Raw genomic sequence first — 15,723 nt, 5'->3', positions numbered from 1 at the left:
CCCCTGAGTTTTCACCTAAATACTGAAACATCCCCTAACTTTTCAAGTTGGAGTTAGAACTCCCGTGTTGGGTGATGTCAGCAGACAAAAACCTCCTAATTTTTTTTTTTGATAGATAATAAGATAGTATAGTATTAATGAAAAGAGGAGGGGCAAGAAACCCTCAATCATATACAAAAACCTCAAGTTAACTCTCCATACATATCTGTTAGCACATGATATATGTGTGGTTTAAGGTTTTTTTTTCAAAATCTCAATATTGCCTTTATTATCTCTGACCAAATGGATCCTTCAAATTTTCTAGGAGAACAAGACTGGTAAATAAGCTCGGTCATGCCCCACCCACCCCCACCTCTCTCTCTCTCTCCCTGCATGTTTACAAAATGCCAATGGAGTCATCCCCCCCCCAGTCTCTGAAACTAAAATGGCCTTCCTCTCTTCTCTTGAAGGTGTCAGTGACAAAAATGGTTGCTGGCTTAGAGCACATCTGACCCAACTAGAAGCAAAGAAAAACAAAAAAAAAAAAACGGTGATACATCATCAAAGCCAAAAAAACGTGATACTCATATCAATATGTGTCCGAGTCAAGTATGAATCTATGCTATGAATAATCAATATGTATATCAATATGCAACACAATACAAGGTGTCTAACACAATCATTCCAAAAACCTGACATATAAGCACATCCATACAATATTCTTCTATCAGTAATAAAGAGTTTACCAAAAAAGATAAAAGAAAATATAATCATCAATTACCCCAGTTCATACAATCTGGTGGAGGATGATTTGTTCAAAAATCTTTTTTGTACGATCTATCCTCTCTCAAGAACTTGGTTGTTTATCAACTTGTATCTTCATCCCGGGCAGGATTCAATTGGGACTTTAGTTTCAGAAGGGATTTGAGGAACTCTGAGATTCTTTGTGTGCAAGGTCTCCTTAAAGTTTTGGAAGGAGTGCCCCTTGATCCTTGTAAAACTGATGGGAGAATTTGGTTTATCTCCTCTTCAGGATCCTTTTCTTGTTGTTCTTTCTTGGATGCCTTGCTTACTTCTTTCTCTCCTCAAATATTTTTCTGTGTTCAGATTTTGGAGTAGACCTGCACCACCTAAAGTGAGTACCTTTTGTTGGGAAGTCTATCACTTGAAAATTAACACTTGTGAGAATCTTCCAAGGAGAGACCAATTTGGAGTTTATCCTCATAATTGCCCCTTCTGCTTTTTGCTGATGGGGAAAAGGCTTACCATTTGTTAATCTATTGTCCTTTTGTGGTGAGCATTTTAGAGTTGTTTTTGAGTTGTCTGGCATTAGGTAGGCACCTCCTTCAACCATGAGTGGACTCTTCGAACCTAATTTTCTAAACCTCCACAATGGCAAGATACAAGCTAGGAATTATCTTAGAGGGGGAGGATATGACCAAGGTTCAAAGTATCAACACAATACACCCGATACAAAGCGTATCGTATCATATCTTCGAGTGTCAATACACTGGTTTACAGGTGTTTTCATGAACTCATTTTTTATTAAATAATATATATAATTATACTTAGAACTGAAATTTGAAAAAAAACTAAAAAAATAAAAGGCGCATCAGTTAAAGTACTGATACACCTTTGCCAACACACAGAGGTGTATCAATACATTGAACCAGGAATATGACCATCTTGAGAGCAAAGAAAGAAGAAGATAAGAACAATAAAACTGGAAGGGAGAAGGTGGGAGTAGAAAATGATCAGGAGAATCAGATTAGCAGAAAGGGAGATGAAGAGTCAAACAGAGGTTGAAGACGATGTGGTGTCAGGATCAAGATATAACGTGACCCTCAAGCAAGAAGCATGCCTCTGGAACTTCGGTCAAGGATGACCTTGAGACATGACACGTGTCCCTCAAGAAAGGAGCATAACGGCACTCTCCAACGAGTATTAAGAACACTCTGAGCAAGGTAATATCCTCTTCACTCTCTCTCACTTCCTAGCTCTCCTGCCCGCTAGCCTCCAGAACTCCTAGCTCGGTCTAGCTGACCACCCAAACTCATTTACTGACTTGAGCGTTGGAGTTCTCCTCCCTGGAGAACCACCTCAGGGTCTCTGACCTTCTATGTGCACAGGTCATCAGGTCCAGCTCATATAAATTCATCTGCTGCTCGTCCACCTCAATTCGGACAGCATCAAATTGGTCTCATCTGTGGGAATCATGACAAAAAACCTGCTTGCAAAAATGGTGAAGGAAGAATTATTGGCCTTTTTTCAAGTCCTATTGGTGTGGGAGACTCTTTGAGAGTTGAAATTCTAGTTGTTTTAGAAGGAATTCAAAAGGCCAAGGAAATGAATATTCAAAATTTGATAATTGAAGGGGATTCTGAGATGGTTTCAAAAGGAAGAGGAGCTAGGTTGGTGAGACTACATTAATGAAATAAGATGGTTTAAGTGGTTGACACAAGGAATGGAAGTGAATATGCTTTGGGTGAAAAGAGATGCTTGTTGCTTTGCCAATGCATTGTCTAAACAAGGGGTGGGAAGGAATCAACTATTTTAGGCTATGTGGTAATCTTGTGATATTGCTTGGGGAGAGTTAAGAGAGTTCATCTCTCCCTTATCTTCGTCCTTCTTTTTTATTTAATTAATCTTTTTCAGTTATTTATCAAAAAAAAAAAAAAGGAAACCCAATGGACCAAGTAAATTCTAACTTGTGCATCCCACCAAGGTCTTCTTGCAATTAAAAGAGGGGCTTGTTGGGACTGGCTGCCTGGCCCTAGCAATAAACATAAAGGACTGTTCATGCTTACAACTAAAGATTTCAAGTTTGAGGAATCTTAAACTAATTTTAAGGACAACATATGATCCAATCCAGAAAGAAATCCAAGATATCCAAATAATTATATATAAATATTAGATATTAAATCACTGAAGTTTGAATTTATCTATACCTAAATAAGTACCTGAACTGCTTAAAGCCCTAATTAGGTTACCTTCAGGCGCTTCTTGGACTGGGGCTTCATTTCTTCTTTGCACAGAGTAGCGTGAAACCTTAATTGAAGAGGCATCCCTTCTTGGTAGTCCACTATAATTCTCAGGCTCTTCAATATCTATTGCAAAAGCCATAGCTCCTTGATTGAGAGCATATCTAAATATTCTTAAGTAGGAAGAAACTAAAAAAGCATTGATCTCTCTCTCTCTGTATACACACACACACACACACATATGAAAATCTGATTGTGACATGGATTTGACTCAAAACTAAACAAGAAGACAGTATGAAGAAACCAGGTCATTCAGTACAATGTCCTCAATGTCATACACTTCATGCTATCATCACATACTGCAGCATGGTAGATCCTAATAGAAGATTATCCCTTACAAGAGTGAGTTGAATCTTTTTCAGTTAATTCACATAAACTTCATCAGTATTATAAAAGGCAAACCTATATTGGGTACACCTAGGCTCACAGGAAAGGCTCATTTTGTAGAGTGCATCTTGTATGAACTTAGGTATGGCAATCCTATATTATTGTTATGTTTTAATAAACTAACATGGAATTTAATGTTCAATGTGTACTATATCAGAGGATGTTCTATGATGTTTAAGTGATTCACTCCATGTACAACCTTCATGTTAAAACTTAAAACACAATAACCAATTGAGCTAATAGGATTTTAGAAATATTTTATTTCTTTCAGAATTTAGATTTACTATACTTGTGTATTAAGCTTTCCTCTTGTTTTCCTTTTCAAAAGTAATGCCTCACAGCATTTAGACATGTATCTTTCCTTGCGTCTTGTGCCTCAAGCTCTAGTTACTTCTTGTGTTTTAGTTGCCCTTCTCACTTTTAAAACACTGAGCGTTCATATGGTCCTCATTCAAGTGGTAGCACACTTAAATTGAAGATTTTCATGTCATGTAGCATATATTACAGTGTAGATGATTTGGATTGGCAACAGAAGAAAAGAAAAGACTACAGAATAAGCAGATAAATACCACATAACCCTCTGCCCCTGTAAAACTCATGAATTAACAAAGATGGAACTGATAGAAGCTATCCTAGGGTGACAGCAGAGGGAATACACAAACATACACAAGATGCATATAAGTCTTCCCCAGTAAATTAGTCTCCCAGTATCATGAATCATGAATCAACAGTTCAAGATGCTCATAAATATCTACATTCTGTATCAGCTGGGAAACCAAGTGACCATTTCTTCTACTAGATATGTAGATATGAGTAGAAAAATGAAACTTAAATAAATTGTAGCATCAGTTGATACTTCTTTTTGTACAAAAAGTGCTTCTTGTCATTTTTAGGAAGCTTAGTTTATTCAATTAGTTTCCATCAGTACCTCCAATATAGAAAGTAGAAAATAATACTGTAATTACCACTGGAGCAGTAAACAGAATTAAGAGAACATCTTAAAGTTTGAGGACTCATAAAAATCAATGCATATTTAAATAAGAGGAAGTCTAAAAGGTTTGAGACCTTATAGAAACTATGTGCTTCCTCGAATTGGTTTTCCAAGTACTGATACCTGATGGTCATAGGTACAAACCACCAAACAACAGGCATACTCGAATAAACAATAGCCCAACAATCACTACTTTCAACCATCTAGAAAGTGGGAAAATATTAGATGGTATGGATAGTCCAATCTGTAATATTTTCCTGCAGGACACATTCTCATTTATGGCCCATTAACAGGAAGACCCAGGTTAAATGGACATGAACTGGACTTGAGCTTGAGGTGGTATGGCATTCCAATGACACAACAAATAACAATATAATGATTAAACACAAAATGAATACCATAAAAGAATAAAAGAAAATGATAACACCAAGCCAACCACAAAAGCATTGGATGACTATGTGGGTTGGATACTCTTTGATCCCAAGCACACTGTTATGGTTCTCCATAGTGTACATGAAACTGCTTTCTCTTCTCCAAGGGAAGGCCTCCCCAACCAGCTTCAGTGCTGCTGTTGCTCCAGAAGTAAATACACATTTGTAGTCTTTGGGCGATGCATTACAGTAATCAAGGACCTGGAGCACACCAAATATTTCAACAAAGGCATGGAAATAAATAATACATTAAGTATCAAAGATCACCTCTGTCTCAGCCTACTAACCAGTTGACGTGCTGCCCTTACAACTTCAGAGGTAGCCAAGCTGGACTCACTTTGACTATCTGAATTTTTCCAAATTAAAGCAAACCCCAATTACAAAACCGTACTATCAAAACTATCGAAATGGGCCAACATATGTTCCAGCAATGGATCTAGAAATAGAATATCAATAAAGAGCAAACTAAATACAATTTATTTCTTAGAACAAATAAGAAAAATACCACATCAAATGTATATCAACTAAAATCTAAGCAATTCACTAAGGAATTCATTTGGAACTGGTAATGCTGTAATGCTTACTAAAACATTAACTGGAACAAAGGAACAGAACTGAAACCAATTGTAACGAAAATAATCATACGGAGACCATCAATAGAAATTAAGGAAAAACTAGTCTCCAAAGTTGAAAGAAAACAGTTGTAAATCAGAAGTGGCACAGAATTTTAAAATAATAACAAATAATAATTAACCATTTCTAGCAGTTTCATAAAATCAATCAATATCCACCTCTAATGATTTAAAAAGAAAAGAAAAGAGGTTTCCTGGTGAAAAGAGAAGTATAAACATAAAATTAAGCAACTGAAACTACTTTGAAGTAGATAATTAAGAGTGAAAACGAAATAGATTCAAAACACTTCCATTAGAATGACATTAAAAACCAGCTAACCAAAGCCTGCTTCTGACAATCAAAGATAATAAGGGAAAACCCAGAATTCGAAATTGGATACGAGGATTGCCGTAAACATTAGTAGTTAGATCTTTAATTATCGCTTCCATCTGTAGCTCAGAGTACAAAGTAGCTCCCGCGTGGTCCAGGTAAACAACATCTATAATTTACATTAAAAGATACAGTTATCAGTATCAATTGGGTTTTCTAAAAATCACAAATTTTTAATATTAGAATTCAAGAATCTGACCCCCTAATCTCTTGAATTCGGAAGCTCGGATGTCGTCAATGTTCTTTGGAGCATTCGGGTACCCGTAATCTTGACCGAACTCTTTGAGAAATTCTTCTTTCTGAGTATCCATAATTATTTAAAAATAGAAAAATTCGGCAAAAACGAGAAGGAGATTGTTCTTTCTGTGATGGGGAACAAGAGAAGGCAACAAGAAGAGACAAGCGATAAGCAGTTTGGTAGGTGCCGGTTTGGGAGGGCTTTCGGGACGCGGTTGGGTTTCGAGCCTGGCCCCATAAAGGACGCCGAAGGCTGTGTTAGATATAAATCAGATAGGGAAAGCCTATCTTTCAAATGCAACCGAAATCGGATGCTCAATTTTTTCAGCGTATGGAACTTTTGTTTTCTGAAATTTAAAAGCACCATATGGGCAATTCATTCATCAAACAACCAAACAAGTAAATTGGGCGCGGACGAAGTCCACCAGAGTGACAAAGCAGTGCAAATTCGATTACTCAATGGGCCGCCTTTTTACACTTTGCAAGTACTCACTAATAAAGAAACCGGAGATGACATTCATATGATAATAAAGATCAGTAATTGGTGTGTTAGTCGATGACTGGACCAGGTCAGCAAAGAGTGACAAAGCAATGTAAATTTGTGGCTGTTTGGCATCGTTATCGTTTCTTAGAGCAATGGTGTCACATCAGTGTCACGTAGGAAAAAACGGTGCTCTAGGAAATAGTCATCTGTTTGGAACCGTTTTTTCATATAAAACGGTACTCCAAACCACACCTTAGAAATCGAGAAGGCATGGCTTAGAGCAACGCCAAATTTGGCGTTTCCTTAGAGTTGCAACTCGTTGCTACCAATAGGGCAGTGATGTGGCACTAAATAATGGGTAGAAGTGCAGAAAACGTTTTCAAAAGCATTGGTACCAAACAAAAAAAGTTGTTGCTTTAAGAAACATCCTATCTAGTAGCAATGATTCCAAAAAAAAAAAAAAAAAAAAAACAGTGCTATCAACCCACACATCAGCAGCACCGTTTTCCGTTTTCTTAGAAAATGGTGCTGCAACTGTAGCATCAATGCCAAACATATACTTGGCTACCCAATTGGCCACCATATTAAATGGCAATTGCCTTTCAACTTAAAGACTTTGACTTTAAATCGTCTTGCTTGTATTGTATATCCATGTTTTTAATTTGTTGTTCAACCAAATAGTCAAATCCATTGACCTATCACCATATCTAACTATTAATAAAAGAGCGAATAACCCCATTTTCTGGACTTTTCATTAGACATTTTTACCCCATATCTAAGCAATATACAACGGGCATAAAAAATGGCATATATGTCCTTTACTCTCACTCCAAAAACTGTTCGCTTATAACTATTCAAAAACTATCCATGAACTGTAAATAGTTTTATCTTGGTGATACTATCACGTGCAAATGCACGTACATGTTTACTAGTAATAAATTTAATTAAGAATATGTTTCACTCCAACCATTGCAAAAAACTATTGACTTGGTTAACAAGTAAATGACTTTATTGGTTTAACTATTGACATATTTGACAAAGTTATGCACTGGGCGAGGCCTTACATGGGCTTTTCTCCAATATCCCCACTCGAGTGAGGAGTCTAAATCTGCTCCCAACAGAGATACTCCTAACAAGTGACCGAACAAATCTGCAGTGTGCCACCTATCCATTACAACAACAACAAAAAAAAAGTACCTGCATGTGCCAAACATCACTTGAAGTGTGCCACCTATTATGGATGGACCAGGTTCAATCCAATTTGATAAATATTTTTATTTGGATTGGTCCAATTTGATGTCTTATTGGACCATTCTACATATTCAAATTGATGTTAATTGAAATTGTGTACAACCTAAACTTGGTCCATTAATACAACCTTCTACTTATGGACAAGATATTGGTTTAAGTAGGCTTGTCAATGATACCTGAAAGTCTATGGCCTGATCTGATATCCAATTCAATTATCTCGAATTCAGATGGACTATTTTAAAGTATCAAATGGATTCAAAAAAGGTAATTAGAATCCAATTAAAAATTGGTTCGAATTCAAATTTAATTTTATATGGTTTGATAAAAATTCAAGGTAGATTTTAATATTAATATTAAATGTCTATAATACCTTCCTTGGTTTTCCAATTATAACTTGGATGTGATAGAATATATAAAAAATATTAAGGGAAAATAGGGAAACTCCGTTCTGCAAGTTCATAACACCATCACCACTTTACAAGAGTAGTAAATGTGCATGTGCTTTGCACATGGCAATTTCAAATAACAACAACAACAACAATAATTGTATATCTATATTGGTGATTTATTGTCTTTCAACTTAAAGATTTGTATCAAATCTTCTTAATATATAGATTATATCTATATTTTCAATTTATTGTGATAATTGAATCATTACTTGCCTAAAGACCGATCAAACTAATTGAATAGTTACTTGACTAGGACTTTAGCTTCATTTTTTACCAAATTACTTATTTGTAAAAAAGCACTAACTTGACCAACAACATGGTGACCTAGCTAATCATTCGATTTGTTTATTAGGGTGATAGAGTAGACTTTAATTTTTTTTTTTTTCATAATTTTTGTATTCCTTTTCCATCATTTAACAAACATGATAGTGGTTTCATTGCTAAGGAAGATTTAAATTTTGTATTCCATTTCTATTATTCATAAAAACTCTTCTTATTTACCATACCTAAAAACTGGTTTTGTTTCCAAGTTGATTTTGAATACATAAGTTTTTATACTATTAAAATTGTTATTTGCAAATTTAATTAGTGAATTTTTATGATGAGAAACAAAAAATATATTAAACATATGATTTTATGAAAGATAATGGAAGTTAACCTTAAATATGAGACTTGATGAGAGAGAATAGAATGAAATGAAAAATAGTATTCAATTTACAATTCATATCTTCAAAATAGAGAGAGGGGTATTTTAAGTCAAGAAAAAGTCCAAAATCCTTAAAGATTTATTGCCACTTCTTATAGATCCTAAGTAATTTGTAATTCATCTACAAGTCAACATGTAGATCCAAGTGTCTAGAGTAATTAAATTTGTCTAGCTAAATACTCCATGCAATTTCAATTACAAGTCATTAAGTTTTGTAATTTATAGATGTCTATTTAGACACATTATGCATTATAAAAAAAAGGCATGTTGTGTAGTTATTTAAGAAGCATAAAAGAATTCCATTTTTATCCTCTTATATAATTCAACAAGAAATTAACAATGGTCTATTTTGATCTCATTTTAAATAATCAACAAAGTACTTGATTTACCTTCAAATTCAAATACAAAATCATTAACACAAAGGAAAAAATACTTCTTATAGATTTTCCAAAAACTCTAGGGCTTGTTAGTGATTTTCCCAAAAATAAAAGTCATTAATTTGTAAAGCATTTTCTAACTTGTCTTACAATTGCTCCCATGCCTTTCTTGAGCCTTAAAAGAATTGACTTTGAATTTTATCAATATTTTTTGGGGTATGTTCATTTGAGTATCATTTGAAATAGAGGAATTACCTTTTATTTATTTTTCTTTTCTTTTTGCTCCATGGGGCTACACATTAGGGGTGGCCCATTCCTCGAACCTATAACCCCCAACCTAGGTGTAGGTGGGATTTGATCCAAGAGACCTTACTGACTAGCTAGTTGATGCCTTATAAATAGAAGAACTACATTCAAAAATTATTTGATAAGGATCACTCTTTCATCTTTAAAAACAATTTTCAGTTTCCAACCTTAAATTTTCTTCTTAATTTTAATTGTGATGTTCAAAGCCTTCTTATCAATTATGCCTTGAATAATTGGGGCACCCATGTATTTTTCTTTGTTTGTTGATATTGAGATGCTCATAATCTCAGATATCAATTTTTAAACTCTATTTATTTTTCTTAGAAAAAAGAATTGACTTTTTGAAATGGATATTTTGGATGAGACACTATCAAACATCTTGAGATTGAGTAAAAACTACTTGTAAACCAATGGAAAAGTTAACCCAAAAACCATAATCAAAATTGTGGAACCACATTCAAAATCCACATTTTAAAATCATTAATGGACCAGTCCAGACTTAATAGTCTAATTAAAGTATTTATTGGATTGGCTTGGACCTGGTCCATGTATAATAAATTTACATTGGACCGGGTCAGGTTGAACCTAGGCCAATAATTGGATCGGATGTAATTAAATCTGAGTTCGATTCAATTGATAATTCATAATATTCAACTCTGATTGGAAATCCAATCCAATCAGATTTCTGATTTCGGATTTTAATCCAAACCCGATCGTCATAGGCAAAAAAAGAAAAACAAAACTATATAAAACGAAGAGAAAGAAATAAGTTTTTTCCTAATAATCTTCTTTAGTTGTTCTCGTTTACAAAGCTATTATAAGAGCTATCATCCACTCTAGAGCAAGGAAAAGGTCGATTACACTGCTGAGAGGAGAATCCTGGATTCTTGGTTTTAAAAAGGCAAAATGTTCAGATATACTACCATCCGCTCTATTTGTCTTTCCTAATTTACATCGCAAAAGGTAATCTATATATACTACTTTAAACAGTACGAATAGCCCTTAAAATTTTTTGGAATTTTATTTGGACAAATTTTGCTCCTTTGTATTAATGCTTTCAGATTTGAATTTGAAGATAATTTTGATATTTTGTTGATTGTTTTGAATGAATTGTAACTGAAATTTCATGGAGTATTTAGTTGGATGTATTTATCTATCTCTGTGGAATCGATGATAACGCCCAACGCGAGTGATGAAATATATGGTATCCCCACGGTGAGAGGTTGAATGGTTGTGGGCTCCATTATTTTATAATTGGTGTGGAGCATTATTATTAGTTTCACAGCGTGTTGAATAGTTATTATGTTCAGTTAATCTTCTCAGATTACAAATTACTATCTTATACTTTGGGTAGTACAGGATACCCCCTGAATTTTCATTTGTGACAGAAACCCCTTGAACTTCAGATTCTACAAATACTCCCTTCCATTAAGTTGAGTAAAGGAAGAAATCAATTTACCAAAATACCCACTTGAAAGCCTTCTATAAAAATTGGGTTTGCAAAAAATACAACAAGCAATTAATATCAATTAAACCAATAACAAATGGAAATTGAAAAATAGCTAACTTAAAAAAAGGGTAATTAGGGAATTAAAAATATTTAAACAATCACATGAGAATTTTTTCGGTTGAAATCTGAATGTTTAGGAGGGTCTTAGGCTGCATTAATTGGCATTCCTTATTTTAAGGACTTACTAGTAGGGCCAGGTGCACGGGAAAAACCACTATCCAATATGATGACAGAGGGAATTAAAATTGAAGCAAAAGAGCAATCTAAAGTATTGTTTTTGTTAAGAGAAATTGAAGGAGCCTTGTGACATTTCTAATTGGGTTGTGCTGGTTTGAGTCCAATTCAAGTATTTTTTTTTTTTTGTCAAATGAACTTCGTTAACTTTTATTAATTATTAATAAAATAAAAAAAATATTTATATTTTAAAACAAATTAAATTTTAATATTTGAATTTATATTTAATAATTAGTTAAATTTGAATTTTATTAATGCAATTATTTTTAATCAAATTTATTTGAAATAATTAAAAGTAATTTAAAATTACCCAAATTATAATTACTTAGAATCTTTATAATATTATTAAGTGAATTTGGCTAATGTAATATGTTCTAAAGTTTTGTTACTTAATTTTGAAATTTTATTAATGAATTTGTAAATTACTAATTATAATAAAATTATTTGACACCTACGAATGAAGGACATGGTTTAACTCACGCCCTATTGTGTAGCCTCATGAAGCCAAAAATGAAAAAAAGAAACTTACACCCATATACCATATGGATAATTGTGTATTGTATAATAAATTAAGTTATTACATTTAATTAGTTAATTAAGTTAATAAGTATGTTTTCTTTGCTTAACCAAAAATTATTCTTCAAATTTTCATTCACATGCTTGACAAATAAAAAGAAAATTTTGCTTGACAAAGATCTCATCTCTTCCCTCTATAACCACCATGCTTTGGACCTTTTGCGTCTTGGCCATCAATTTAGCCTTCCTCTCATTCCTAATTTGTCTTTTCACATGGTGCAAACATAGAAAACAATAATATTTGGAGGTTGAGGCTTGGCTTTTTTGGATTTTATGGGTTTTGGTGGGGTTGAAATGGTTCGATCGGTGTTCAAGGGTGAGTTGGGGGTTCAAATAGAGGATCGAGCAAAAATCGAGTGATGACAATGATAAATAAGAAATGTTTTTATTAATGAAGGAAACAAAATGTAAAATTTAAAACCAATTGGAAGCAAAACTATTTTTCTATTATCTCTCATTAAATTTCACATCTAAAGTATATTCTCTTATTAAGTCTACAACATTAATTTTAATAATATAAAAATAAATATTTTGAAAAATAATTTGAAAACAAAACTATTTTCTTCCCTCTTGGAGGTGGGTAAGCAATTCAACCATTCGGGGTCAAATCTGTTAATAAATAATGCCATAATTAAATAATAAAATTTAAAATAAATAAAATATATACTACAAAAAATAAAAAGAACAGGGTATGTCATTAATATTGTATATTCATTATACTGAACAAAAATAAGTATGAAACGTAAGAAGTATTTTTGTAAATAATGAAAATGGAATAATAATAATAATAATAATAATAATAATAATAATAATAATAACTCTTGATTTTTCATTTTTTATTAACAAAACCCATACATCACAAGGGTCCCTGCTAGTAAATGAATCAAAATGAATGAATGATCAAAACTGACTAACATGCCAAAGGAAGATAGAAAACACTATAGATTTTGCAGAGAGTGAGCATTGGACCGTGTACATGAGCTTAGGACCATGGGTGTATGACTTATGAGGGAAAAAAGAGGCCTTTAAGTTGGATTACATGACGGGTAAACCTGTTCACGAGCCAGGCTTCGGGCCAAGTCCCATTTAAATTTTGGCAAAAGCCAAGCTCGAGCCCGACCCATGAACATGTCTAATGACAAGTCATGGCGACGCCGACGCATTACAATTGTTTGTTGTTCTGCTCCTAGTACTCAGTGACCCCGCCCTCCGACTCAATCCAGGTAGAGGGTTTGAGAGTCGAGAGGTTGTGAAGTTGTTGACACTGATCTCTTTGGCTTCAGAATTAGCGTTGTTGTTTGATGCTGCCACTGCTGTCCTTGCCAATACTGTTGTTGTTGCTGTCTATAGGCTAAAGAGCTATGGCTGAAGATAAGAAGGCAGAGAAAGAGAGGAAGCAAAAGAGACTCGATCATTGTGAAGACTGAAGAGACTCCGTAGTTCGCACTATTGAATTGATTAAAGTCAGACTTTGATGATTTGTATTTATTGTTAGAGAATATCAATCTATTCAAGGACCTCACCTAACAGTTTAAGCTTTTAGGTTGAATGGTTCTTTGAGATAGTATCAAAACCACTTTGACCAAATAGTTTAGTATTTGATAATTAAGTTTCAGTACAAGGTATGGGTGGGCCTGTACTTGTTCACACTTCAAGCCCAATAGACTTTCATGTGAGGGGGTGAGTTAAGAAATATCAACTTATTGAAGGACTTCAGCTAACATCTTAAGCTTTTAGGTTAAATGGATTTTTGAGATTTATAAGAGAGAGATTGTCATCGGTGAGAAATGAGGCATGTTAAGCCATTCTTCTTCTTGCATGGCTTCCAAACTGCAATTCACGGCGGATGGGGAAAAGTGAGTAGGAAATCCCGTTTGTACAGACTCTAACGCAAGCACTCTGTTGCCGCGTAACTATTCACTGTAACCTATGTCAGCACGTGAAGTATTAGATCCTCCTCTGCTCAACATATATATAGAGACGTGGCTTTGTTATCTACCGTCAATCAGAAGTCTCAGTTTTTCTTGGCTAATTAACTCATAATAATGAGTTTCTCACACCCATCACCCGGGCTGGGGCTGGGCCAAGGAAAATATATAAATGATAGGTCTTAAATAGGGAGGCCAACTGGCCAAGGTCCAGTCCAGGCCACAAAAATTTTAAAATTATCACCGAAAAGAACCCAATAACTAAGCTTTTAAGGTTGTGTTTGGTTTGATAGAAAATAAAAAAAACAAAAAATTGAAAAATGTTATTAAGAAAATTCACAAAATTTGTTAATAATCTTTCCTGAACTTTCTGTCTTTTTAGGCCCTATTCTTTTCTTGGAAAGCTAATGACCTGGTAAGTGCATTTATTCATATTCTTTTGTTTTTCAGGTAAATAAGTCAATGATTATTTTATTCATAAAAAAACTACTATTAAAATGGATAATTTTGCCTCATTCAAGTGTTGGCAACTTTCCTTCAGGTGAAAAAATTATTTACTCAATTGGGAGATGATACCTAGGGAAAATGAAATTTACATGGCCCCACATAGATATGAAAAAAGAACATAAGTATCTTGGTCAATGAGAATCAAAATCGTATTCATCCACTTTCCCTCTATCAAAATCCAAAAAACTAAGGGGTCTTTAGTTTCTATCGAACCGAACCTTTTTTAAAGCCAATCGACAAAAAACCTTCACGGAATAATGCTTAAAACGCAACCAAGATAACAATAAGAATAGACAACCAAAAAACCAACTAAGAACCTTGCTAGACTAACAAGTGAGAACGAATAACAGATCACAAAATAAGTAATCTATTTGCCTGATCCATAAATAGGACTAAGCTGCTTGGCGGAAAATAAGTAATCTGATACCAGAAGTGAACATCTTGCGAGATCTCTGCAAATGATGCCAAAATTATGAAGCCAAAGTGTATGGTTTTATTTCATAAAACAAAAACATCTGCTATGAAACCCCTTTTTGAGTGAATAATTATGAAGCCTCGAGCATTGATAAATCCAGTCACTGATTTTGTTTAATATTCAAATTTGTGTGCATATATCCATTTATTAAGAATACAATATAATTTATATTTTTCTTTTTATAACTTTTAAATATAAGCTTTTTCTGTTTGTGCTAAATGCTTTTTTGCTGGCTTCGTTATTATTATTATTATTATTTTTTTTTTTTGTAGAATTTTGCTGGGTTCCAGTCTGTTTGTAAATACGTGTAAGGATGTATAAAGGGTTAACTGGGGTCGGGCTCAACCGGGTCAAAACTATAGTCCAACCCATTTCAAAGTGCACTTCTGGCATGGTGTCAAACTTATTAGGTGCTATGGTCATGGTCGATCATATTCATGGCATGGTGATCATTGGCCTAAAGTATTGGGTTCAGCCTCAGGCTACAAATTTCTGGGCCTGGATCCGGCTTAGGTACAAAAGTTAGGCCCAGTCCAGTAAATATACAGGCCAGGCTTCTGGGGCCGAGCTGGAAATGATTGCCTCCACTCATGAGTCATGACCCAAAAAGTTCTTGAGTCCAAGTTTGATAACATTGTTATCAACCCCATGAATTGCATTCTTTTCTCAAGACAAGACTCATTTAGTGAGAATTGCTACAGAATATTATATATACTCCATCATATGTTTAAGATAGTATTGATTTCACAAAGAACATAAAAGAACTCAATGTTTTAAGCCTGTATATTAAACTTTTTTTTTTTCAATTTGACATTTTTCCCATGATATTGATTTTAATGTTGACCATCTTGT

General features: G+C 34.0%; 1 protein-coding gene across 7 annotated transcripts in view; it reads right to left on the bottom strand.

The window, feature by feature from the left end:
• ABA3 (molybdenum cofactor sulfurase (LOS5) (ABA3)) overlaps window positions 1-6,491 on the bottom strand; it is a 131,517-nt gene extending 125,026 nt beyond the window's left edge. For 6 of the 7 annotated variants that reach the window (XR_016102535.1, XR_016102536.1, XM_088956002.1 and 3 more), the window contains exons 1-5: window positions 6,031-6,491; window positions 5,842-5,940; window positions 5,117-5,175; window positions 4,870-5,030; window positions 2,970-3,124 (exon numbers count right to left, since the gene is read on the bottom strand). Coding sequence is in view for 5 of the 7 variants with exons in the window: in XM_088956002.1 (XP_088812128.1) it covers window positions 2,970-3,124; window positions 4,870-5,030; window positions 5,117-5,175; window positions 5,842-5,940; window positions 6,031-6,142 (586 nt within the window). In the remaining 2 variants the exon portion in view is untranslated. The remainder of the gene's footprint in view (window positions 1-2,969; window positions 3,125-4,869; window positions 5,031-5,116; window positions 5,176-5,841; window positions 5,941-6,030) is intronic. The other variant, XM_088956006.1, reaches the window with a different exon arrangement.
• Between the last annotated feature and the right edge of the window lie 9,232 nt (window positions 6,492-15,723).

This window comes from Nelumbo lutea, chromosome 7 (assembly GCF_056320005.1).
Source record: "Nelumbo lutea isolate HS-2025 chromosome 7, American lotus-T2T, whole genome shotgun sequence".
NCBI lineage: Eukaryota > Viridiplantae > Streptophyta > Magnoliopsida > Proteales > Nelumbonaceae > Nelumbo > Nelumbo lutea.
The sequence above is the reverse complement of the archived record's forward strand: the minus strand, read 5'-3'. Positions and strand labels throughout refer to the sequence as shown.